A 27,579-nucleotide genomic window follows, 5' to 3' on the forward strand; every position below is an offset into this window, starting at 1 on the left:
TTGGGGTTTGGGAGAGGAAAGGTCAGCAAATTCAGCTGAAGGTCAGGAAGGCAGTTCAGGCAGGCAGGTGGAGCCTGGTGTACAGAGAGCAGGGTGCCCAATAGAAGGTAAGGCAAGTAGCTGATCTTGGAAAGTTCCAGCAAGAGATGACAGGGTGTCATGAGCTCCAGAACAGGGCATCTGGGAACAGACCACATTGGGATGTCAGATAAGCAGGAACCGGTCAGCCCAAGAAGCTTGGGTCAGCTGCTAACAGGGTCCAGATTCCACGGCGTGGGTTTGTGGGATTAGCGTCTGCAATGGCCAAGATCAAGGCAGGAATCCAGTGCTAAGGGGAAGCTGTCCTCCTACTAGGGCACAAGCTCAGAGCCCTATAAGCAGTAAGGGGGCCCTGATGTTGAGTCCCTGAATGGCCCACACTCCCCGTCTGTGGACAGGACTGAGCCGAGCCACATGGAGGAGCATGGCTGAACGTGGTGGTACGAAAAAGGTGGTACGAAAAGGCATCGTTTAGGCAAGCTTTCAACTGCAAGTGGCTGAAAATTTGAGCTGCTGTGGCTTATTGCATAGGGACATTTATTGCTTCTGTCTGGAGAGTGTGATCTCAGGGTTGGTGGGGCAACCCATCAAGGTCATTCCCATCCTCAGCTCCATCATCCTGACATGTGGGCTCTCTGTCACCACTGTCATATGACAGTGTCTATGTATTAGGTCCTCACACTGGGTCCTATGCGGGAAGGAGACATGGGAGCAAAAGGCTTCTTTCTTCCAAGCCTCTGCTGTCTGGAAAGAGAAGGCCTTTTCAAAAGCCTCTTAGCAGTCTTCTCCTTCAACTGCCCATTGGCCTTATATAGGTCACTCAGCCACTCCAAGCAGTAACAAGAGCTTGAAATGCAAATCTTATGTTTCCCGCTTCTATAGAAGGAAGCAGGCAAGGGAGAAGCATGGTGGAGACAGTGGTTGCTGGAAATCTTTTTTACATAATTTTTTTTACATAAATCTTTTCCCCCCCTTTCCCCTTAATTTGAGCAGCACCCTAGAAAACCTTTCCCTCTTCCTTGTCAGAGTACCTTAATTGCTTTGGCTCCTTTAGGAAAAAATGGTATGGATGGTCTCATAGGTTTACAGCTCACTCCTCTCTCTGAGACTGGCCAATCCTGACTCTTCAGGGTCAGATATTTTGTGTATGAGCCCCCAGAATGCGTGGCCCACGGTGAGGTGGGGCACCAACGTCTGGACAAGGGGCAGCCCGAGAATACTACCTTACGCTCTCTGTCTTTGAAAACTGCCAAGCCTTCCTAGGCAAAGGAGAGTCAATTTCAGGCAGTTGAGTTCTTAGGCCTCCTCCCTCCCTTTATCCCAATCCACGTCCTTAGAAAAAGCCCAAGGATATAATGAAAAAAGTACGTAACATAAGGCAGGAAGAATTTCCTTACACGCTAAGAGTGGGGACCCTTGAATGCTGAAAAGATTAGTTCTTCTAGCTTAAAATGGTCCAGAAAACAGTTGAGCAAGAGGGACATTTTAGGGTCCTTTGATCTGGAGGTACCCGGTCTTCTGGGGATGCAGAGATTATAGAACAGGGTGCACCCTGGGGAGAAATATATGGGTCATTGGGCGCTTTCAAACACATAATGGATCAAAAAGTTTACCTCGCTGTGTTCTTTCTTTCTGAAGGTGTTGGATGATATACTTCAGCAAAATGAGGGAGTAAATCATGAAACAGACAGACATGAAGTCCAGGAAACAGGGATCCAGCCCAAGAAAGCAGCGAAGGGGGTGCTCACAGGATGACAGCTCAGCACCGGCCTGGAAAGCACCAAGCCTCTGCAGCAGCTGGAGGAGCTGAACTGCGCAGGGAGAATGCTGGCTCCACAGGGGAACCGGATCTGTAACTGTTAGAGAATATGAAAAATTATTGATGGGTGTGGGTGATACATCTGTTTGAAGCATTTATTTGAAAAGGTGATAAATCTATAGGCAAATGAAAAAAGTACTAAGAGAAACATGTTTTTTAGAGACAGGCAATGTAAGTACAGTCATACTTTACTTGGCTCAGCAGTGAACACTAGTTACCTGGTCATGATAATGTAATTTTGGCTGATTTAATCCAAAATTGTGATCTGCTGTGTTGGGATAAAAGAGTAGGGGAAACCGAGAGCTGTGTGTGTAACGCAGCTAAATCTTCTGCAACCATAATACAAAGTCAGAATTTTGGTATGCAAATTTGATAAATCAAGAAATAGCAGTTATTATAACATTATTTACAAATATGGGACAAATATTTAGGATGGGTTGAGAGCAGGGGGTGGGGCACCAGCTGTTCATTTTGTAGAAGATAAATTTGATTTGGGGCTATGTGCACGTTTTACCTTAAAAAATTAAAACTCATCTTTAAAAATGCATTTTAAAAGTCAGGCAAATTGTTGATTTACTTGCTGAGGTGTGTTCTGCTTCTTTGCTCTGAGAATTCCTGCCTCTGACCTATGGCCAGGCCGCTGTGGAGGTGCTCTCCAATCATGACCCTTAATGAGCCCACCCAGCAGGCAGAAGTAGAGGAGGTGTCAGCATTTCAGGGTTGGTTTTGCCCTCTTGTTAAGCAGAGCTAAGTTCTGAGGAGTTTTTTTTTTTAAGAGTGTTAATTAAGCTCAAATTGGGAGTGAAGGGGGAAAGGTTGGGAGAAGAGATGAAAACCCTGTTCCTGGTTACAGCATCCTTGTCATACATTACTGCTTACATAGCAGTGAGACGCTCCACTCAGCTACCACGGGGGAAATTACCATATGTAAATACGATACTTGGATTACAAAAGGTCCTTGAATACTCCAAGTGATTAGTGTTCAACTTAATCTTTAGGGATTAGTATTTATGCCAAGTTAATAACTGAAAGGATATTCCGTAAATGACTCATTTAGTCATAGTGTACATTTATGGTTTTACACAAATAATCACTACAATTTATGGTGATTAAAGTATTAAGTTCAATTTCCACTTATGTTTGGAGGCAGCTTTTTCTGTCAGCGTCCCTCAGGTTTAATACAGCAAGACTTAAAATGGGTCACATGTTGTATCTGGGAATGCTACCGTGCCATTTTACTGAGAGAGACTCTTCGCATTGTGCTGAGCTTGCAAACGCGTCTCTGGAGCAGAGCAGCGGCAATTTGCCCCCAATCCAGGGCTCTCCCTACAGTCCTAGGGGTCTTCCATGGGGAGCTTGACTTTTACTTTTGTTCCCAGAACGTTCACTGATTCCTAAATCCAGGTAACATTTTCTAAAGGACTATGAAGAATTTATGGTAACACTGGTGTTATTGTAAACCAGAGGATTTAGAATCTTTTCTGAAAGAAGGAATCCGCAAATAAACATTCAATTCTATTTTCCCCAACATTCTGAATCATTCTTCTCTCATCAACACCTGGGGTATAATGTGACAGAAGATATGAATCAGCCCTAGCAGAGAATGGGGAAGGTAATATTAAATACTGAGATTACAGGCATTTAGAATTGGATTTAGGCCATTCCCGTGTTTACCAGTGATGAAACTTGGGGCCCAGCCTCCCAGTTCTCCCAACAGCAAGGTGGCGTCCAGCCAGGACCAGAGCCAGTCTGCCTCCCAGGTCTTTGCCAGCTCTCACACAGCCAGCTACAACCCTCCCGTTTTCAGGCTCCAAGGCAAAGCTCATTTGATGACTGCGGCGTCTTCCCTGCATCGAGGAGCGATTTGATGAATGCTGATGTAAGACAAAGCAGAAATGTACCTATTACCACTACATCTATAGCTGGCATGCCTACCTTGGAATTACGAATAATATAAACTGGAGACGGTTATGTCAGTAAATAGTTTGACCTTGTCCCAATTACTTCAGCTCTTTTCTTTTTCCTCCTTTTCTTTACACTAAAAAAAAAAAAACAAAAAAAAACCCACTTAAAATATAGATGGCTATTCACCAAGGAAAAGTTAAAGCAGCATATCCATGTGTTCTTGAAGTCAGTTTGTAGAGGACAGTCCTGTGGGATGAAATATCATGTTTTAATGGATAATAAAATGTCTCATTCCTAACAGCCAGCAGAATAAGAGCTCTTGGGACAAAGGTGGTACAGGAAATCTTTAAGTAACAAATATTTAAGTCCCATTTGGCTATTTTTAAGTGTAAAATAAGATCTTTTTTCCCCACAGAGCCAAAGCACTGTGTCTGGGGCACACGTGTCTGTCCCTTGTTAGTGGATGTGCCTCATGCTCTTGCATGGAACCGTCTGCTGAGACCTGATCACATCGTCGACCAACCACCTCCACATGTGTCACTGTGACAGGCTCTTATTTAAGGGGAATGGCAGGTTGTTCGGATCCTAAACGAAGTTGCAAGGAACAATGCTTAAACATTTCAGGCAGCAAAAAAACTGGCTTGGGTACTCCCTTGTTTGGGCAAGGAAGGAAATTAAATGCAGATTTCCTGTACTTTTTGATTTACAGACCTGACCAAAGACGACCAGCATTCCCCGCTTGCGCACGGTTTTGCTTTCTGTGGTTTTAGTTACCAGAAGTCAACCACAGTCCCAAATATTAAATAGGAAATTTCAGAAACGAACAATTCCTAAGTTTTAAACTTCGAGCCATTCTGAGTAGTGTGATGAAATTTTGTGCTGTCCTGCCGGGGACTTGAGTCACCTATCCTTCCAGTGTACCCTCTGTGACGTTAGTCACTTAATAGCCATTTCCTTTGTAGGACTGACTGCTGCAGTGTCTCAGTACTTGTGCCCAAGTGACCCTTATTTTACTTAACGATGGCCCCAAAGTGCAAGAGTAGCGATGCTGGCAATTCGGATATGCCAAAGAGAAGCCATAAATTGCTTCCTCTAAGTGATAAGGGTGAAAGTTTCTGACTTAATAAGGAAAAAAAAAATCATACGCTAAGGTTGCTAAGATCTATGGTAGGAACAAATCTTCTATCTGTGAAATTATAAAGAAAGAAAAAGAAATTTGTGCTAGCATGATAAGTGCATAGTTAAGATGGAAAAGCATCAAATTTGTAAAATAAGGTATTTTGAGAGAGAGACCATGTTCACTTAACTTTTATTACAGTATGTTGTTATAATTGTTCTATATTATTATTAGTTATTGTTGTTAATATCCTACTGTACATAATTTATAAGTTAAATTTTGTGACAGGTATGTATGTATAAGAAAAAAAGGGTTCAGTAGTATCTGCAGTTTCAGGCATCCACTGGGCGTCTTGGAACGCATCCCCTGCGGATAAGGGGGGACTGTTGCACATGATTTCTGTTGATTTTAAGAAAGTCACTTAAGTTAGTATCATGTAGTTTTAACTGTGATAGTTGGCATGGCTAATACTGGAAAAAAACAGACTCATCTGATGCCTTGTAAATGTGAGAATACGCTGAAGTAGCTTCAAAACTGAGGTATCTCTCTAGTTTTCTCTGTTCTTTTGTCATGTATATTTACATGACATTAGATGTATATTTAGTTAAGTATCTTTGTAGGAAACTGATTAAAAGTCAGAAGGGTTCTAGAGTGTCTGAGGAAGAAGTATCACCATTTTTCCTTCAACCACAGAAAAAGTTGCACACATTTTCAGGTTTCTTTAGTCTCTAATTTGAATTTAGTAAATGTATCAATCAGTGACTAATATCGTCATTCCTGTAATAACTAAAGAAGAGGCAGGTATCCACAAAGAGACACAAGCAATAAGGCTGAAAGGTAATTTCATTTTGTGAATTACTTTTGCTTTTCAGAAGATAAATATTCAGCATTTGCTCAATAATTTCTGGTGCTTTCAAAGCAATTATCCTGCTGCCATATGGCATTTGTAAGATATCACTAACCATTAAATTACAGAATAAAGAATGCATTTCACTACCTGGAAATGTAAAAGTACCATGAAACTCAGATAAAGTTAAATAACCATTTGTTTCTCAGAACAGTTTCACTGAAACAACTGACATGACGGGCAGGTCATTTAAACAGTAGTTTTAAGTTTTAGTGGGACCTTGTGACAGGGGCCCAAGATACACTGAGAGCAGTGATTAGTCACTGATGGAAAAGGAGTACAGGTCCTGGTGGTAAGCAGTACACACTCTGCCAATGCACTCTTACTTACTACTATGGGCACCACTATACCAGGTAGGACCACTGGTAGAAAACTGAATGAGATACCATGTCAAATACTTTTTAAAGAAGATTGTTTTCATTGGTATTTAAAATATTTTTCTGCGTATTGTTTTGTGGTATAATCAACCTAATCTTTCCTTTTTTTAGCAAGCAAAAAGCAGCTACAACCTAAAAAAAAAAAAAGGAGAAAACTTTAAAAAAATTACATTTATGAAGCATATTTGCTGAAAACCACCAAGTATTTATTAATGTTGCCATGTCCATTCACATTTCTAACACCCGAAGCAATACATATACAAATATACTTACTTTAAAAAACAAATGCAAGGGATTTTGTGAGTGAAGTATTAAGGTTCTGTAAGAACATAAAAATAAAGTGATCTTAAATGTTTCAGAAGATGGTAACACTGCACAATCAAGCAGGTCATACTGGACATACCTACAGCCCTCTAAAACCTACATTTGCCCTCAAAAACTGATACTGAAAGGTTTTCAAGCATCACTAAAAATGGTCTAATTAAAAATTCCTGGGACTTCCCTAGCGGTCCCGTGGTTAAAACTTCACCTTCCAATGCAGGGGGTGCGGGTTCGATCCCCGCTCAGGGAGCTAAGATCCTTCATGCCTCGTGGCCAAGAAACCAAGAACATAAAACAGAATCAATATTATAACAAATTCAATGAAGACTTTAAAAATGGTCCACATCAAAAAATTCTTAAAAAAAAAATCCTCCCAAAGGAGTTAACTCTTCGAGAGGAGAAAAAAGCTTAAAAAAAGTACATATTGTATCATTTATGTAAAATTCTAGAAAATGAGAACTATTTTATACGGTTAGGGAACAGACCAGTGTCTGGCGCTTGGAGTGAAGGGAGGGATAGACAGCAAGAGATGAGAGAACTTCTGGAGGTGATGGAGATGATCAGGATGTTGGCTGCTGGGTGGTTTTTTTTACAAGTGTATATACAATATGTCTAACTCAATAAATTGCACGCTTTAGATGAATGCAGTTTACCGTATAAAAATTACACCCCAATTATTCTTTAATAAGACCCCCACACCCACAAAAGGGGCAAAAAACAAACCAAAAACAAACCAAAAACAAAAAAACCTGGGCTAAGTCTCACTTTCCTATAGAGTGGAGAACGAGTCTAAAGACCAAGCCTCACAGCCCCACGACCTGTATTTCCATTTGCAGCGCAAATGTGTGGGTGTGTGGGTGCAGGGTGGGGCGGAAGACTGGAGATAATCCCACCCATCCAATAAGTGAGTGAAAGAGCTGAAGCACCTTGGGACTTAGTGAGCATTTTAAGTTACAGCACAGCCAAGTGGCTTAAAACACAGACTTGGCTTTAAAAGACAAATATGGGTCTCAATGTTGGGTTTAAAAGTGGTCACAAAGTCCCTGTGCCTGCAAGTTTAAAGTTACCTCACGTTCCCCTTCCTTTGTTTGCCATTCCATTTTCCTTCATGTGGGCTGATAGTGGCTGCTGAGTCTCCAGGCATGTAATTCTGCTGAAACCAGATGATGATAGAAAAGCAGACTCAGGCACAAGTCTTAACCTTCAGAAGCCTATTTTCCCACCTGTGAAATGGGAACACCATTTAACTACCATGTGACTGAAATGGACATGTCACTTGGCATTAGCCACAGCAGCTTGGCTTATCACAGGTGCCCAATAAATATTTGTTGAGGAATGAGTGAATAAGCAGGTATATTTACTAAAGTGAAGGCAGAGTTTATAAGAATGTGTGTGTGCACAGATGTGTAGGTTAGAGGGCTAGTAGGTTGATAAAGAAATGAAATACTTAATGTAATTTAGATAGACTACAAGAAATCAGGTTTCTAATGAGCAGAAGTGTAGTGATGTACACCGTGTTATACTTCATACAAATCAGGATTCATTGAAACTGTGAAGAGAATCCATTTAACCAAAAATTAGAATTGGGGGAAATGATGTATTAACTGGCCAATCACCCAGCCTCTCAAAAATCATGATTATGTTACAACAGCATTGAGTATTAGGATTACTGACTTTTCAGTTTTTATTCGGTTTTGTATAACGTAAACATGCTGCTCGAGTAGAACACCTCACAGCTCATTTGCTGCTATAAATCATTCACCATTTTTATGACCAAGTTTAGAGTAACAATCTGAATTTTATTACAAACAAAAATAAATCTAAAAAGCTTCCTTCAATTATACAGTATGCACAAGGATTTCTGCATCACATCATTTTACATAAAATGTTCTGAATGACAGAAGTAGAACTTCCTACCGTTTGAAGAAAGGAGCTGACCACTGAAAACCACACACACTTACATAAAGAAACAAAAGTTTCACAGGGAAGGCCTGTGATCTGGCTACAGGCAGGAGCTGAAACTAGGAACATAAAAGAAACTTGCAGAAAAAAAAAAGACATTTGATGCTCTAAAATACTTCACCAAAAATAGTCAAACATTTGTAAACAGCTTTTAAACAGACCTCTTCAATATGCTATGTTGCTATAAGGTAAATATTCTTAACTGATTTTTATTTGACTCAAAAAAGCTATTTTTACTGCTGAGGAGTATTTCCCTGTAAGTTAGATAAAAGCTTTGTTTTCCTTCCCTGGAGGTAAAAATAAAATGTAATTAGGGCTTATTCAAGGATTGTTTGTGAATTTTTCAGACTGGGGCCTCTTAGATACTTGTTTATCTGTTTGCTATTTCCACCCCAAAAAACGAGGGTTAGAATAAACGGTAAGACCGGAATTAATAACAAATTTGGCTGCTTGTTAACACCTCTGTTTGAAGGGCTGATGGGTGAGAACACTGATGAAACTGGCTGTGGATTTTAATCATCCCTGCTACGCTTTTCTCCCATCATCAAGGATAATAAGGACTTGAAAAATATGAGCTTGGCAAGTACTTAAAAACCAAGTAAGGCTGAATTGCACTCAGTGTACAGGACCGCTACAGTACTGAAAATCCCCAGGAACATACTGTAAACAAACGAGCAAGCGTTCAACAGCCTTTTTTGCATTTGGCATCATGACTTAAAACTACTATTTTCTTCCATTTACTTATTTGGGATATTTTAATGAAGTGATTGCATGTAGTAACAACAATAATAAACTTTCCCTTTAAGTGTGTAGTGTATAGCAAAAACACATTCGTGACTAGAAATAAAATCTGAAATCTAAAATGCTAAATCCTAATGGAAAAGTTCAGCCTTAGCATCCACGCTTGGCTACCTCATGCTCTGGGATAATTAGAAAAGTCTCTAAACACCGACTAGGTCCCTTTTGGTGGAGTAATAGATGTACAGACAAGCAGCAATACTATGGAAGAGTGAAGCTTTTCCTTAGAGTTATTTTCTGTGCCAATTTTATTTTACTATTAATACATTAAGCCTAATATCACTTTCAGCTAGGTAATTAAATTACTTGGGAATGAAAATCTCCTTTTATTTAAATGAAGTGATGGTCGATATTTATTTACCAAAAACTTTTTAATAATAGATTCTGAAGAAGCTAAAAATGACACAGTTTAGTACAAACTGTCCTTTACCTTTATTGCTTGTATACATAAGGAATACATTATAAAACTCAGTGGGAAGAAGAAAAAATAATGGAAGAAAAAGTTACCTGCTTTAGTATTTTTAAGAATAGTTTTGATAAATTCTTAGATCAGCTTGCTTATCTGAAATAGAGCAAAACTACAATACAATCACGATATAAGTCTAATAATCACAGCAATTATGCTTTCATTTTAAATTTTCTCTTCATAAAACATTAATGCTATAAAAATGAGGTCGATGACATCCCTACTTAAAAGACACCTTGTACTGGTATCAAAATGTAATTAATTTTAATACCAACTGAAAAAATAGAGCTTATATAGTTTATTATTTCAATGAAGTTTTATTATTACTTTTATTTTCAAAGTTGGTAGCAAAGTTACTGTTAACAATATAAATTTTCTATTTATAAGTGAAATTCCTTTAAAAGTGTTGAAAGGCAGCAGGCATCCTAGGGTGGGCTTGCAAGGAAAATCAATCATTCTAGTATCGATAATAGGATACTTGATGAATTTAGATTTACTCCTTTAACTTCCTCATTAACTTGTCCTGATTTGCCAGGTTTTTTGCTCATTTGGTATTGTAAAAGAAATCTAGGCCCAAGCCTTTTGGCTGGAGCAATTATTTCCATTTTCCATGATTTCTCTTCAGTTTTTCAAATATACAGTAGAACAATCCAATAATCATTGCAGGAAGGAATGATCATTTAAGCTGGATCATGTTCATTTACCTTTTAATTTCATTTGAGGGATATTAATATTAGAGTCATAAAAGCTTTACAGTTTCAGCACACATACACGCAATCACAGAATTAAAAATCTTTATACCTTTTAAAAAAAAGGGTTCCATTTTGTTAAATGTATCATAGACAAAGTTTAGTCTAATGAAATATGCTTTTATTAAATACAGCAGCCGCCACTTACCTTTAAATATTTCATGGATAAAGTTCAGTACTGATCCAAGGATGCTGGCATCAAAGCCCTCACTCTCAACTATCCCTAAAGGTTCTGTATTTCTATAATGTAAAACCAATTATTCTAGATTTATAATACCCTGTCTTTATCTTGGTATATACCATCTTTTGGAAAAAAATTATTGGTTTTTTGAGATGAGATACAAGAACAAAATCATTCTTGAGGTTCCACCTCGAAAAAAAGACAATGATTGCTCATAGCAGCTAGTTTGATACCCCTTTTGTTAGGCTAGCCTTCACACAACGAGCATGCATATACAGCCACGGTTTACTGCATCTGTTTTGAAGTTGAGAACTGCTGCTTATTCAAGTACAGATGCCCCCATGTTATATGAGGAGACAGGTGAATTGCATGTCCACCATGAGAAAAGGAAAATAAACGATGAAACAAATGCAGCAAATATAGGCAGCTGGCATTCAGAACACGCCAAAAAGCTAACACTCATGAATTGTCATTATAAGGGTTTTTCTTTCCTTTAAAAAAAAGTCTTTCTTTGCATATTTTAAAATTTAACGGTCCCAGAGAATCATGAAGTGCCTTGTCGTTTTTGCTGCTGACTCCTGATGACCTCTAGTTGTTTTTTGCACTGCTGATAGTAAGTAGAAAGGCTTTTGTTTTCATCTAAAAGCTTTTTATGTTCCTGTACCAGACGAGATGTATTTTGCTGGTCCTTTTCATCCTGGTCCAGTTCTGCAACTAGTTCTTGCCTAAAAACAAATACCACATATTACACAGGATGGAAATATTCATACCTTAACAGCTAATGATGGAAGCTCAATTAATTAGAACTTTTATTCTGGGTCTATCATTATGCACCTTAGGTACATTATTCAAATATAATTATGGGCTGGAATGGAAACTATCAACCGTTCTTCTGGCGTAACCATACAAATACCATAATCCTTTTAATAAGCAACTGTACTTAGATAAGTAGTGAAAACAGATAACATGGCATAATAAAAGCGGCAGAAAATTTCATTTGGTATCCCTTTTGTGTAGGAAGGAAGAGAAAAAGGCTGGGAAGGGCTTTATCTAGCTATCCTTGAAAATAACACTTGAAGTTTTAATCATTCACATTCTACTTTTTTTTTTTTTTGCGGTACGCGGGCCTCTCACTGTTGTGGCCTCTCCCGTTGCGGAGCACAGGCTCCGGACGCACAGGCTCAGCGGCCGTGGCTCACGGGCCCAGCTGCTCCGTGGCATGTGGGATCTTCTCGGACCGGGGCACGAACCCGTGTCCCCTGCATCGGCAGGCGGACTCTCAACCACTGCGCCACCAGGGAAGCCTCACATTCTACTTTTATACTCACGTAGTCATATTCATATTCTGAAACCACAATCCTATTTAACTACAGTGCAAAGTGGGAGCTAACAAAACATCTGCAAGCTAATTAAAATAGCTGCTATCCAACCTAAATCTCCTTCCTATTTTAAAATAATGAGAAGAATACAAAATACCACTTTTGAACCACTTACTCTTGCAAACGTTTTCGGGAAAAACCAGAGTCTTTTATAGGCTGATAAATTTTTTTGTTTTTTTAAAATAAATTATTTATTTATTTATGGCTGCCTTGGGTCTTTGTTGCTGCGTGCAGGCCTTCTCTAGTTGTGGCTAGTGGGGCTGCTCTTTGTTGTGTGCGGGCTTCTCATTGCAGTGGCTTCTCTTGTCGTGGAGCACGGGCTCTAGGCGTGCGGGCTTCAGTAGTTGTGGCATGGGGGCTCAGCAGTTATGGCTCGTGGGCTCTAGAGCGCAGGCTCAGTAGTTATGGCACATGGGCTTAGTTGTTCTGTGGCATATGGGATCTTCCCGGACCAGGGCTCAAACCCGTGTCCCCTGCATTGGCATGCGGATTCTTTTTTTAAAATTTATTTATTTATTTATTTTTGGCTGCGTTGGGTCTTCGTTGCGGCGAACGGGGGGCCACTCTTCATCGCGGTGCGCGGGCCTCTCACTGCCGCGGCCTTCTCTTGTTGCGAAGCACAGGCTCCAGACGCGCAGGCTCCGTAGCTGTGGCGCACGGGCTTAGCTGCTCTGCGGCACGTGGGATCTTGCCAGACCAGGGCTCGAACCCACGTCCCCTGCACTGGCAGGCAGACTCTCAACCACTGTACCACCAGGGAAGCCTGGCATGCGGATTCTTAACCACTGCGCCACCAGGGAAGCCCCCAGCCTGATACACTTCTTTAAGCGCCTTTTATTTGGGGGATAGTATGTATTAGCTCCTAAAGTGAGGCTGCTAGAAATAACTGAATTAATGAAAAGTCCTCAAACAAAATGTTACTAGTAACATTTCTTATTTAAAGTATTTAAAAATCAATTAAAACTATCATATTTTTTACAGTGCCCACAATTCACCATTTGTTTTTCTCTAGCATAGAACTCCTCTTTCAAATGATTAAAGTATGAAAAAATTATAGGTTAGGTACAAGAAATACATATTCAGACATAAGAAATCGTTTTTTTTCTTATCATAAAGTGCCACAGAGTTCCATAATTAGTTCTACAGTTTGCAGACTGTAATATTTAATCTCGTATTTAGCCTTTAAAATATTAAGTTGAATTCATCTACATCACTGTATTAGTAAACTGTAAAAAAACTACCTACCACCATAAATCAGCTCCATAGGTTATTTCATGAAGGTCATGTTTAAGAAAACTGAAATACTGTTGTTTAAAGAATCTCAAATAGAGAAGTATGGAAATGGGACTGTATTTCTTTAAAAGGGGAGTAAAGCAGTCTCTGTACCTCCCAGAAAAATATAAGTACAAAACTCCCTAGAAAAACACTCATAGATATGAAATAAAGCCCTCTAATAAGTAATTCTACTCTCCTAAACACACACCTGGCAAGAATATATCTACATATATGTTTCTAAGATAAAGCACAACTGAACATTAGTAAATCAAATTATTTTACCTTTGTCCAAAGAAAAATAAATCTTTATAAAAGTAAATCTAAACAGCTTTTAACTTTAAAATTCTGAGAACATAAAACACATGGTTATGAACACTAGTTTATTTCCCTTAGTTATATTTTTCCTAATATAATAAGAAATAGTCAAAAGAGATGAGTTTTGCAGGGAAAATTAGCCGAAGGGTGCTTAAAACTTAAACATAGAGAAAATCTCCACATTAGAAATATGCTTAGTGATTAATTCTAAAAATTATTAAGTTTTCATGTCTTTAAACAATATTGCACCTTAACACGTTTTAAATTCAAAATACTAATGATTTATTCTTATTCATTAAGGACAACTTACTTTCTCTGTAATAACAATGCAATTTCTGTTTGGACTTTCATATATTCTTGTGCCATTTTACAATGCTGTTCAAACACTGCCATAGATTCTTTGGAGTTTGGGCATGGTGCTAGAGGCTGAAAAATCAGGAATGTTAAAACATAATTAAATCAAACTCAATATCTAGCTGAGAGTTAAGACAGAGACTGTGATATATTTTTATAGCACTAAAGCAATGATCTTTTAAAAATAAGTGTTAAACCAGGCCTAGAAAATCTCAGTGCCCTTTTGTCAACGTTAACTCAGATCTTAAATTTACACTTGCCGCTTTAACACTTTCTCGTTGTTACAGAGAACCATGAGTCGAGTACTCTTGGCCTCTGGTTTTACATTTCAGGTTGCCAGACTTTATTATATTGAAAGATGTTTATAGCTCTCACACGCATGAGAAGACAATGAAGTACATTACTTGTATTTTCAGTCACCATGAACATGCCAAAGTACCACAAAATCTATTAAGCAGAAATGAGCTTATATGGCTTTTACATTTTAATGCACTAAAAATAAAGAGCAAAATGCTATTCTTGGCAGTCTTGAACAAAGGTACGAGTATTTTAAGATGATTGTTAGAACAGGAACAGTGATTTTGGCAATTTTAATTTTGATTGACTTAACTGAGAATCAGTTATTTCAGCTTGATTTTTAAAAGTTTAAGGAGGTCAACTAAAAGCATAAATAAATGAATATACAATAACAGATAGGAACACAACCATCAGCTTTAAAGATAAACTTCTCTAAAAGGAAAAAGTAAACTTTGCTGAGAAAGTAATCCTTTACCTGTAGTTGGTGATCCAGTGTAAGATAAGCCATTGGGATGGAATTATCTGATCCATTGGTATCTGGAATTAGAGTATGTATTTTATTTATTTTCTGTTACAAATAATTAGAAACAAAAAGCAAGAAAGTATGCATGAGATAATGGTATTGTTTTTCTTAGAGTAAAATAAAAGTTATTGCTACTGGTAATTTTTGAATTCTAAAAGTAAACAGAGGATATCCAATTACAGATAATTGGAATACAACCATACTCTCACACCTACAATTTAAGTTGGCTATAAGTTGAATAGAACACAATATATTAAAGCATGTAAGGCCTTGTTTAATTAAAAACAAAAACAGTGATATGGGACCTTTATATTTTAAATTCAGTCGTAACTGACTCTACCTAATCAAATTCCACATTCTTTCCTTGATCATGCTAAGTTTACTCTAAGGCTGTGTCAACTCCGGCAACATCAGTGTTCCTTCACAGGGAAAGGGGGAAAGCAAGAGGCACTTTCTCTCCCAGTGGATCATCTTCAATTAGTATAGATTCTAACATGAGCTGCTCATCCCACTCCTCCCAATGAGAATCACTGCAGAAAATGAGAGATGTTATTGATGGGAGTATATTACACACATTGACAGTATGGAAACTGTGACTCAATATCATGCCAAAAATAGTTAAAAGGGTTAATTCAAACAACCAGTCAATTTTATCAGACTATTTGAACAGACAGGTTTTGTTTGTATTTCAAAAGAGGTAAAACTGCCATAACAACTTGCAAGAGAAGCATGGGATGGTCGCTTCCCAATATTAACATTTATGTACAACAGTTCCAGAAGCAGGAAGAATCACTGTGAAGTAATATGGACTTTTTATTTCAGAAGTAGCTGCTTTCCCATCGTTTATAATAGAGAATAAGTGAGCTAAACAAGTGAGCTGTTCAGCCCTTTTTCTATAAGCGACTCCTTGAAAGAGTGGTGCGGATGAAGGCAGGCAAGGTCAGGACGACAGCAAGGCACTGCCTCAAATGCAATAGGAAACTAAGACAGTTTGACGGTTCAGTAGCCTCCTAATTTACTGCTGACTGATATTCTAGCTTCAGTTTTTTTTTAAAAGGCCATTAAGAATGTGCTTGCAAATAACTCCAAAAGCAAAGCTAAATCAGACCAAATGAGATAATGCATGTAAGGAATACCATGCAGTGCTAGCTAGCCTATGGTGAGCACTCAACACATGGTGCTGGTGGTGGTTATTATTATTGTTTTAAAATTATTGTTATTGATACTAAACGAAGAATTGGAAAATGAGGGCAATTTTAAATACTCAAGTTTATATTTCAGATTAAAAAATTACTGTTAATCAAATATTGGAGTGCACTAAAGAAGGAATAACAGAGGATTGCCTAAGAGAGCCTTTACCCTAAAATTATATAACATAAAGGTTTTTCTGAAATGGCTAAATAAGAAATACATTTGTTTCTCTGACGAAACCTCTCCCCACCCCCTTACAATAGTTTCAAATAATGCTCCCACCAAACACTGCTTTCCACAAAATTAAACTGATTAAAAGTGACTTCCCCCTGACCTTATTGGAAAAATTAAGTGTCTTGAAAGAGTTTTTCAACTTAATATTTCCACTCCTATCGCTCTTTCTTAAATCTTTGATACTTGATATATCCTATTAAATCAGTCCCCTATATCCAATATGTATTTCAGAATTAAATATATCAGTGTTTCACAGTATTCTGGGGGTGAAAAAAAAAGTCCAAGGATTGTGCTACTCAAACAATTTTAAAGCCCTTTGAGAGTGGGAAACTTAAGGTCCTTTATTGAATTTCATCTGTTCTCTGAAACCAAGACGTGAGATTTTACTTTCTCACTTAAACTGAAATTTAGCTTTCAGTTTCTGGTTACAAGATAGCAAGGCTATGCCACAAAAGTTTGTTTTTTAGTTGTTGATCAAATCTAACCTCTTTTCTTAAATGTCCAGATTCACACTGATTTGGTTAAGTTAGGTGGAATCTCTTTTCTAGCCCCTTAAACACAATACTTATAACTATCTCATATTCTCTATGTGCTCCCTTCATGTGGAATGCTGTCTTCTCCTTTCTGCTTTATGACTAAAGAACAATAGTGACTAATCTCACTATTTTACAGAAAAGTCACAGACTATGCCAGGATTATGCTTATTTATAACTATTAAAACATTCGGTGTAGTAGTTTGTTATACAGCATGATGAATTTATTTTTAATGTGTCAGTATTGTAACTGTAATCAGAATGCAAGCAATGGGGCATGTCTTATATTTCTATCTTTGCAAAGTACTAAGCACAGGACAAACTCTTGAGTGAATGTTCCCCCTGTGCACCGTTCCCCGCCCACGGTGGGACCCTCTACTGGGTCTAGGCATCTCTTTCACTAGCTGCTCTTGCGTATGTATATCTTTCTCTATCGCCAATACATTCTAAGTAGAAACCCAAGAGTACTTATGTGTTATGATTATTAAATCATTGTGCTCTTTTTCTCTGAAAAAGCACAAAAACCTCTGCCCTTTTAAGTTAAAAAATCGAATTAATTATGTTGTTTTAACGTATGTATGCACTTCTAATTTTTTTCTGGGTCAGTGGGCCTTCAAAGAAAAAGGTTTTACCTATCTCTTTCCTACAATTTATTCTGTTAGCTTGATTATCAGTATTTTTCTTAGAAACAGTGCAAAGCTGAACTTCGTTAATTATAAACTTAAACCAGATTCTCAACTTCTAAAATTGTATTCAAAATATTTAAAAATGATAACCACACATTTGCAGTATATTTCAAGGCAAAGTCAAAATTCAGTTGATACTGCAACCTGGACCTATGTATGATATCTAGCTATTGCTATTTTGTGGTATTTTAGGTCCCAGAAAAGAAACAAAATGCAGCAGTTAAGTGAGAGGGACTTAGGAGAATTTTGATTTTTCCCTCATGAATTCACTATCTGCCACACATTGACTGGCGTGTCTAGATTAGTCCAGGCTGAAGTGAGGAGACCTGCCAAATGCTGTAATGTCTGGGCGAGCATGCCCTCACCGAAGGATGTAGGAACCAAAAAGAGCTGACACTACCTGAATGTTAATGGTCAAATCTGTCGAGAGCATTTCCCTGCCCACCTCTGAGGAGAAGTACGTCATGGTAAATTCTGCACACGTGCTGAGTAGTGGTGAATGTTCTGGATAATCCTAGGTTGCGCTGTGCTGAGGGTGAAACTTAGGAGTTTTTGCCGCCAATGAATTTAAACTTACTAAAACTAGTGAGTACACCCAAGGCTAAACATAGTTCTATCTTACATGACACGGAGAAAAGCCACCCAGTTAATTTTTTAAATTAAATTATGAACTTGACTAAACCATGACAAGTATCTGCAAATACCTGTAAGCAGAATTTTAGTTTGTAAAGACAGAAAGCTGACTTTTTAATTGCCACAATTAGTAACATAATTGATCTTATATAAAACCCCAAATTGCTTAATTTTCCAAGATCTAAGAGATCATCTTCCTTCTCTGACATAGTAACATATAAATAATTTTTATAGAAGTATATTGCTGTGTATTTATCAAGGTATCCCCTTAATGCTAAAGAAAATTTCTATTATGGCACATAATTTCCTGCTTACCCATAATGAAACTATTCCCTTACGACCTTCAGACAGGCAGGTTTTAATACTAATATTTTGATTTTGACCAGTTAGTTTTTCATGTTGGGGAGTTTTAATAACTCTTACCAGGCTTTTAAAAGTCTATTTAACAGAATATTTACGTAACTGAAATGAGGTCTCCCTCTCAGTTAAAAATGATTCAAAAGGTCAACGGTCAGAAATGTTTTTCTTACCAAGGTACATAATATCTTGTATTTTTAAAACAAGACTGAGATGAAGATGATTATTTTACCATTCTAATTTTAGTTATCAAAAGATGAGAATTTACTACTATTACTGAAAAGGATGGATTGTAATAGGACAATCAGACTGAAATATCAAGAATAGAATATCTTCCTATTTGAAAAAAGTCCCCAAACAAACCATCTTCAAAATACATGTTTAGTATCTGGGGGAAAAAAACACATGGGGCAAGGTAGTAGTCTCTGTCTTAGCACTCAAAAAGGCATTTTAAAACTTATTGCTAAATATCTGATCTTATTAACAGGGAAATCTAAACTACTGTATAATGCCTGCCTTTGTAAGCATTAGAGAAATGACATGATTAAATGAATATAAACATGATAAATTCAACTTCATAATTATAATGAGGATAAACTGGTCACCTGTGGAATCATCAGGGGTCCATGGATGACTGCGGGCTGGCTTTTCTGAGGTTGGTCCTGAGGTAGTGATCATTCTGACGCTAGGACTGGATGACCTACTGCTCACCTGCAAGAAGTGACAGGAGGAACAAAGTGTGATTTTGATATGAAAACAAAATAACAAGAGATAATTTCCATTCTAAGACACAGGAGAGACTTTCATTTCTATCAGAAGAGGTCCCAAAACACTTGCAAAAAACAAATAAATCCTCTAAGAATATTAGATAAATATACATATGTTAAAAAAATTTATATGCACTCACATAAAATATCTCTTAAAAAACTGATAAGCTTGCAAGGAAGTAAGGGAAAAGCTCTGAGACCAGAAATAAAGTCTAGCAAGTGCTTAAGCTGCTAGCCCTGGGAATTTCAATTGAACCCCAATGGCCTGTAGCTTTTGTTCTGACTGCCTGCTGCACTCAGAGAAACAGGCATAAAGTCTTACGTCTTTGTTGGATGTGAGTAGGACTGGCGAACCCCCTGCTTAAAGCCAAAACCCAAGAAAGGCTTCACTCTCAGTAAACTAGGGAAAAAACCCTACCCTACAAAAGCAATAGCAGGACTCCCCTTCTCCCTAACATATGCGCTTTAGAAATTCTTAGCATTAGAGTCTATGGATGGTAAACTCAGTTTTTGTTCACCTGAGAATGTTACTTTGACCTCATTCTTCACATTTTTGTTGACTTAACAATTCTAGGGTGACAGTTGTTTTCTTCCAGCAGTTTGAAGATACTCTACTTTCTTCTGTCTTCCTTGTTGCTTTGGAGGATCTAACTGGTATTCTTTTGTGGACAATCTTTTCTCTCTGGCTGCTTTTTTACTCTATTCTCTTTGTCTTTGTTTTCTAGAATTTGACTATAGTACGCCCTGTGTTTTAACCCAGTAATATAGGTTTTCTCTTTTTTTTTCTGCTTGGGATTTGTTGTGGTTGGGATTTGTTATATCTTCCATCAAGCTGGGAAAGTTTTTATTGATTCACAGTGGATACATTTTCTCCCCTCTACCCAGAGCTACTACCCAAGACAGACAAATTTACTTGCTACTGCTTTTGTTTTGTTAAAGTTATTTATTTATTTATTTATGGCTGCATTGGGTCTTTGTTGCTGCACATGGGCTTTCTCCAGTTGCAGCGAGCGGGGGCTACGCTTTGTTGCGGTGCGTGGGCTTCTCATTGCTGTGGCTTCTCTTGTCGTTGAGCACGGGCTCTAGGCACACGGGCTCAGTAGTTGTGGCTTGTGGGCTCTAGAGTGCAGGCTCAGTAATTGTGGTGCACAGGCTTAGTTGCTCCATGGCGTGTGTAATCTTCCCAGACCAGGGCTCAAACCCATGTCCCCTGCATTGGCAGGCGGATTCTTAACCACTGTGCCACCAGGGAAGCCCCATTTGTGATATTAAAACAAATTATCCTACTTGGACCTAGTATGAATTATCATATTCCTCCAACTTAAACCTTTCCTAGGAGAATTCTTTGCTACTTTATTTCTTTCGTTCTAAGAAACTCTTAGTGCCTCATGTGCACACTCATTTGTTCTACTTCATATTTCCCATAAGCTATAAAACTAAGAAATAATGCTCATATTTTTAGGTCAAGTCTCAAAACTGGTCTTTCTTTAAAGCTATAAGAAAGGCTACGAGTTAAATTTAAAACCATAAATTAACTAAATAAGTCTTTATATTTTAAGGAATGAGTATCTCAATGAATAATATAATACGCTAACATGTTTGTATTTAAAAAAAATAAAGAATATTTAAAAATAAGCCATGGCCTTCCCTGGTGGCGCAGTGGTTGAGAGTCTGCCTGCTGATGCAGGGGACACGGGTTCATGCCCTGGTCCGGGAGGATCCCACATGCCGCGGAGCGGCTGGGCCCGTGAGCCATGGCCGCTGAGCCTGCGTGTCCGGAGCCTGTGCTCCGCAACGGGAGAGGCCACAACAGTGAGAGGCCCACGTACCGCAAAAATAAATAAATAAATAAAAATAAACCATAACTTTATTTTTTGAATACCTAAAAAATACAAAGCATAGATAAGAACAGATAATATTTGATAATTTTTTAAAAATATGAAACTGCTGGCAACCTAGTAGGAAAGAAGTCTTATTTTTATATTAGCTATTTAAAAAAAAGTTACTGATAAAATTCTGATGGCCACAAATGCTCTGAAACTATTAAAACTCATTTAGGTTGCTCTTTCCTTCCAGACATTTACAATTACTTTTTCTATTCTCAAAGAAACTGAAAAGTTTAAGAGATATAGAAATACTTGACTTACCACAAGGGTTGGCTATGAAAGTGGTTCTGAGAGTGCAGAAATGCCACACAGCAATTTAAGACAGCAAAAGAATACTAAGCCAAATTTAAACTGCAGGGCAAATTACCATCAGTAGACATGAACCAGAATTGGACTTTGATCTATATTTATAAAGAGGAATTGGAAGTTATTTACAAAGATAAAGCTTTGCTTTTTATGTCTCACTTGAAAGACTGGGAAAATATTTTCATAAGTCAAGAATCTATGGCCAGGGTTACTTACTATTTAGACTGACATTTGAAAGCTATTTAAAACCCTCAGAAATCATCTTAGTTGCTAAAATTATAGAACCACAAAACACAGAGATTTATATGATATTTCTGTGAAGTACATCTGAACAACATAAATATTAAAAAGAAATGGGTATCAGCAGTTAATGTGGATTTACAAGGGTACTTCCTCATTATGATAATCAGATTAATTAAATCTATACATGACAGGGTATATTAAAAACATCCTTCCTAATCCAAAATTACGGGCTCAATCTAATTCTGGCTTCACCATAGTTCATTATAAGGGAAATTTTAGAATTTTATTTTTCTTATATGGTCTTTAAACTCTCCAATAGGAAGGTATCCTATGAGCCAGGAATTATTTAAGACTATTATGTAAGCTTCTGATTTAGAGCTTTAACAGAAAATTATTTACACTAAAGGAGGTACAGAATGAGGATGGACAAAAGAAGTAGTATGATAAATTATATTCCTTAAATAAATAACAACAATGTATGATAATACAGCTTTTGATATGTGATATAAGGCCTTTAAAGCAAATACTTTCCATGATCCCTGACAGAAGCTTCTCTTATGATACAGCAGGAATAGAACACTAATGGATTTTACTTCTTTCCAAGCGCTAGTTTTGTTTTATTTCTCTATAGTAATACATTATAGTGAGAATAAGCTGTAAGACCCCTGGGAGGCACACTAAGGGGGACAGGCATATAAGCATGTACTAAGCATCTATTGTGTGTCTGGTACTTTCACATGTTATAAGAACCCTGGGGGGTGGATGTTATGGTCCCCACTGGCAGATAAGGTTGCTAAAGCTCAGGGAAATTAAGGACTTGCCCAAAGCCACACATCTGACCAGTAAATGTAGATTCTAAAGTCCATATAGAAATCAGTACGTCTGGTTCTTTAAAGAATCATCATCACATCATCTTGCAGCTGAAATTTTCCTTGACTGCAGCACTCTCCAAGAGAAATCTTGAAAACAGATCCACATCGGATACAATTCCAGAACGGGCATGCAGGCATACATGAGAATGTATAATTTTAGGGAAACACAGAAAGGTTCACCCAGATGTATTATAAAAAATAAATATGTGCAGTCATCTGTAGAAATTTATTATCGGACTTCCCTGGTGGCGCGGTGGTTAAGAATCCTCCTGCCAATGCAGGGGACATGGAGTCGATCCCTGGTCTGGGAAGATCCCACGTGCCGCAGAGCAACTAAGCCCGTGCACCACAACTACTGAGCCTGTACTCTAGAGCCTGCGCGCCACAACTACTGAAGCCTGCGCGCCACAACTACCAAGCCTGCACTATAGAGTCCACGAGCCAGAACTACTGAGCCCGCGCGCCTAGAGCCGGTGCTCTGCAACAAGAGAAGCCACCACAATGAGAAGCCCGTGCACCTCAACGAAGAGTAGTGCCCACTCACCGCAACTTTGAGAAAGCCCGCGCGCAGCAACGAAGACCCAATGCAGCCAAAAATAAATAAATAAGTAAATTAAAAAAAAAAAAGAAATTTATTATCAAGGTGGGTTAGCCTTGCTCAACAATATAATACAACAAAAAATGATCATCAATAAACAATATTTAAATGATTAATGATGATGTAGACCACCTGAAGCCAAAACACTTGAAACTGAAGAGGTCTAGGATTACTTTACCCTGCACTGCATTCAGTTTTATATGCAAGACAGAGTGAGAGAGTATAGAGTTTGTGTGTTTTTGGAATCAGATCTGGATTCAAAACTTGGTTATAGCAATTACTGGCCAGTGTAAGGGAAGTAAAGACTTAGGTAAGTTTCTCTAACCCTCAGTTTATCCATCTGCAAAATGGGGCAAATAAAAAGTACCAAACTTATAGGGTTAAGATTTAAATAATATACATTAAAGGCACGAAATGGGTGCACAATAAATAAAAGGCAGCTGTTACTGTTAAAGTTCTCTAGATGATCTGGGCATAAGTCTGATCTGCCCAAATAAGCTCCTGGGAGACTGGGCCTTTTTGGTACTGTCAATGCACCCTGGCCAAAGACTACCACAAACACACCGGTCGTGGAGTTAGTTGGGTTTAGTATTTGCTGAAGTAAAGCAAAGTGCTCCCCCTGGGGCACTCTGGGGTGTAAGAGGGTTTTAGAAAGAGCTTACTAGAGGATCTGGGCTTTTGTTGAATGATTCTGACGAGGCTCCAAAGAAAGAGGCGTTCACTCTAGATTGGCTACTGTCAGCAAGCAATGGCAATTCTACAGGGAGGGCAGTCTAGGGTCAGGGTAAAGCTGCATCTGGTAAAGAAGCATCAGTCACTCATATCCACTGGGAGAGGGCAATGTTTGTATTTTGTGGGTGGCACAGTGACCTTGTTTTTGTCTGTGCTTAGACAAAATGGTCTTGTTTTGTCTCATTTTATCATGGTCTCAGAGTCACTTTGTCTATTGGTGTTCTGAGAAATTCTTTATGTCCAGCTTCTAACAACACCAAGGCTTTAGTATCAGATCAGTTCCTGGACAGCAAGGGCAGCTTTTTTCTCAGCATCTTCTCAAATGGAGGCCAAATCCATTACATGTGCTTAATGAGCTTCCTGAATTAATTAAAAACATTAATCAATTAATTTAAAAGTGAGTTGTATGTTGTGTGGATGCAATCTTTTACATGAATACTTACACAACCACTTTTAATTAAGAAGCTTGCTACGTTCACTATTCCTCCTCTCAATAGAAATGGCAGTATAAAAACAACCAATTTAATTTTAGTTGACAGATGAAAAGTTTAAGTGATTTTATTAAGATCAGTCTCGAATCAAGAGTCATAGTAGAAACTCTCACCAGATCACTTTCCCCTATGAGATGTGACAGTAAACTTCATTAGTAAGCTCTCTCTTTTCCTCTGACGGTTGTACTGACTGGGCAAATGCTTTTATGTTCTTTATCAATTTCCATGGCCAAAACAAACAAAAAACCCTGCTATGCATCTGTTTAATCACTGCTTAGCCAGATTTTAAAAAGAACTATACCTTCAATTTTGAACATCCAGATTACGCATACTCTTCTTCATCAAATAATGAATGTTATTTTCAGTAGTAATTAAAAAGATTTAATGCTCATTTATCATAACATTTTCAGGGGAAAATGTTTTCATAGTATATGAGGATTACCATTTGTCATTCTCACCCCAAACTGGATATTAGGCATTTTAAGTTTGTAATACTTAAGTAATTCTGAAAGAGCGGATCAATTTTAAAAACTGGCTAGACAATGGCTACATAGCACCTGTTTTAGAACAGGTTTTACCACCATATCAAACTCCCCCTCACTCTGAATCTCTTGGAGTAGTCCATGACAACTCATGCAGGTGACTGTCCCACAATCAAAGTCGGCCTCAGTTCCAGTGTTTTATAGATGAAAATGGTAATGATAGACGTCTCAAGTAATATGGAGTTTGTGAGGAAATAAGTTAAGGCTTGGTATGGTGAGGTCAGTCCTGAAATACAGCAATGCCTTTAATATAGAATACAGAGAAGAGCACTGGCACTGGCAGATGCTCCTGAACTGTCTTAGAGCAAGCCTCCCATTCCTAGTCAAAGGGAGAATACTTGGCTAGAGTTTCTCATAACTGGAATGTCAATGGCAATAGTAAATAGCATTAAAAAGACTGAGCTCATCAAGCCTCTAAGGAATCACAGCAAATACCAGATGTCAAGCTATCTGTTACTGAATGCCCTGGTTAATACTTTAAGTATTTGAGGGGGAGAAAGTGGGAAACTTCATTCAAAAGTTCTGGGATCTCATGAAAGCAGATATACTGAAAAAGCTGCTATTAAATAAATAAAACCAAGATTTAAGGTCACTTAATATCATAAAATATATAATAAATTAATATGTATTATGTATATATAGTATATGTACGTATGTGTGTATATATGTATTTGAGTATGTGTATGGGTATTGCGAGAAATAAAAATATTTCCAGATATAAATGAAGATCAAGGCTATCTATCATTTAAATATCTCAAGTGGTTTTGTTAGTTAAGTTAGCTGATGGCTAGAAAAGGTTTTTAAATATTTATTAATGACTACAAAGAATCTCTAAAATTTCAAGTATGTTATAAAAATGAAATAATGAAACACCTTTTAGATGAAAAGTACTAATACATTTTACCAGAAATTAAATCACATTATTTATAACATATAATCCTATAATTTTTCATGAATATGGACCATAATGTGGTATTTTTATTACTTCAGATGCATGCTACAGTCTTAAAATTTATTTCAGCAAAACTGAAAGCAACAACAAAACCTCATAGTTTTCAATTCATTTTAAGAATGTGATATAAATTATATATGTTAAGTCTGTTGACCTGAGTAACAGAAAAAGCAATGACTGCTACTTTTATATACTTGGTAGGTTAAAACTCTGCACTTGTCAGAAATGGCTTAAATTATAGCACTGTCTGGGTCATCTACAAAGAGGTAAGGGGCATTTAGAAGAATATCCAGAAATATAAAGATGAAGAATAAAAACCTGAACAACTGGGATAGAGGACTTTCTAGAGTTTATCCATCTGCTTAGTAAATACTGTCCTAAGGATGTTTCACAAAAATATAAATCTAGGGGATATGACAAATTAAAAGATGTTAAAAGTCCGCCAAGTATGTCAGTGCCTGTGATCCCAGAGGAGTGACATCTTTTGGGGAAATATTTATTCCCCTCATTAGTAAAAAGGAGATAATACTAATGATTCATTTTAGAGGACAATGTTAATGACAAATTGTTAAATTACAAAATTGAATACTTCCTTATTAAAGCATATATAAAAACCATATAACATACATAGAGCACTATTGAATTAATCAACATATTTTCACAAATTTTCCTTCAAGTTAAATCAATAATGGCATCTATACTGTTTTTCCCTTAAGTATTTAAGTTCTGGTGATAATGAATTTCTCTATCATAATTTTAGGTCAACTCATAAAACTAATTTTGCAGAGTATATATATATATATATATATAATAGTTAATTCTTGATTTCTGCCCATTACTATTCTTCAAAGACAGAGAATTCAAATATTAAATCTTACCTGACCAGGTTCTGTTCCAGTAACAGTCAAGTCTTGGATGGATCTACGTCTTGGCTGCCCGTTCCCTTTTAAAAAATAAAAGAAGTAAAATACTGAAATCTACTTGAAGAGACAATAAGGGTTTAACTGCTACAGGAGAAAGTTGGAATCTGTTGCTCCTTGGATCTACACAAAATATTTGTGAGAAAAATAAGTGAGTTTATTGCCTAAAAAAAAAAAAAAAAAGAGTGAAAGAAAGATGTAAGGAGAGGAAGAGAAACAGCTATAGTATTTTAACTCAAAAGTTGCTGGCCTACAACAAAGTATGTCCTGATACAATAACCACTCCTACTACACGAAGAGCTGCTGAATTCTCTTCTACCATCTTCTGTCATGTGTTTAAACAGATGAATGCTTGGGGGCTGGGGCTGATGACGGCATCTATTTCAAGGGCCTTACGTTACAGTTTCTACAGCAAGACAGCTAGCAGGTTGTAAGCCATGAATGACTTTAACCAATAGCAGTACCTGGTTTAATTCAGGGCCTGAAAGGATGCTTAGGCTTGCATTTATTACCCTGAGTCACACTTACCTAATCCCATTAGTCTTTGTCAGAATCTAGTAATTTATTATTTGTGAACAACAACTCTTAATTTCCTAGTGGAGATGAATGACTCTCATTCCATTCCCAAATACACAGCTTGTTGAAATGGGCTAGTGTGTTAATCCTGCTTCAGGAACTTCTATGCTAAAAATAATTTAATTAAAAATCAGTTTATGAAAGAACTCTACACATGTAAGTCTTCAGTAAAATGGAATGAATTAAACAACAGCTTCACTCAGCACGTTTACTTGGGAATAGGGCTGTTTATACAGTATCTTCTAAGATGAGAGATCAGCTATCTAAAAGGAAACA

At 37.5% G+C, this 27,579-nt stretch overlaps 1 protein-coding gene across 2 annotated transcripts in view; it reads right to left on the bottom strand.

Moving 5' to 3' along the window:
* Positions 1 to 8,263: 8,263 nt before the first annotated feature.
* The window catches only part of MAP3K7 (mitogen-activated protein kinase kinase kinase 7), a 68,173-nt gene continuing 48,857 nt past the window's right edge, over positions 8,264 to 27,579 (bottom strand). For both annotated transcript variants that reach the window (XM_082668566.1, XM_082668565.1), the window contains 5 exons: positions 26,686 to 26,750; positions 19,024 to 19,129; positions 14,737 to 14,798; positions 13,921 to 14,036; positions 8,264 to 11,366 (listed from right to left, as the gene is read on the bottom strand). In XM_082668566.1, the coding sequence (XP_082524692.1) occupies positions 11,186 to 11,366; positions 13,921 to 14,036; positions 14,737 to 14,798; positions 19,024 to 19,129; positions 26,686 to 26,750 (530 nt within the window). In that variant the 3' untranslated portion in view covers positions 8,264 to 11,185. The remainder of the gene's footprint in view (positions 11,367 to 13,920; positions 14,037 to 14,736; positions 14,799 to 19,023; positions 19,130 to 26,685; positions 26,751 to 27,579) is intronic.

Source organism: Grampus griseus (genome assembly GCF_964374135.1).
Source record: "Grampus griseus genome assembly, chromosome: 13".
Taxonomy (NCBI): Eukaryota; Metazoa; Chordata; class Mammalia; order Artiodactyla; family Delphinidae; genus Grampus; species Grampus griseus.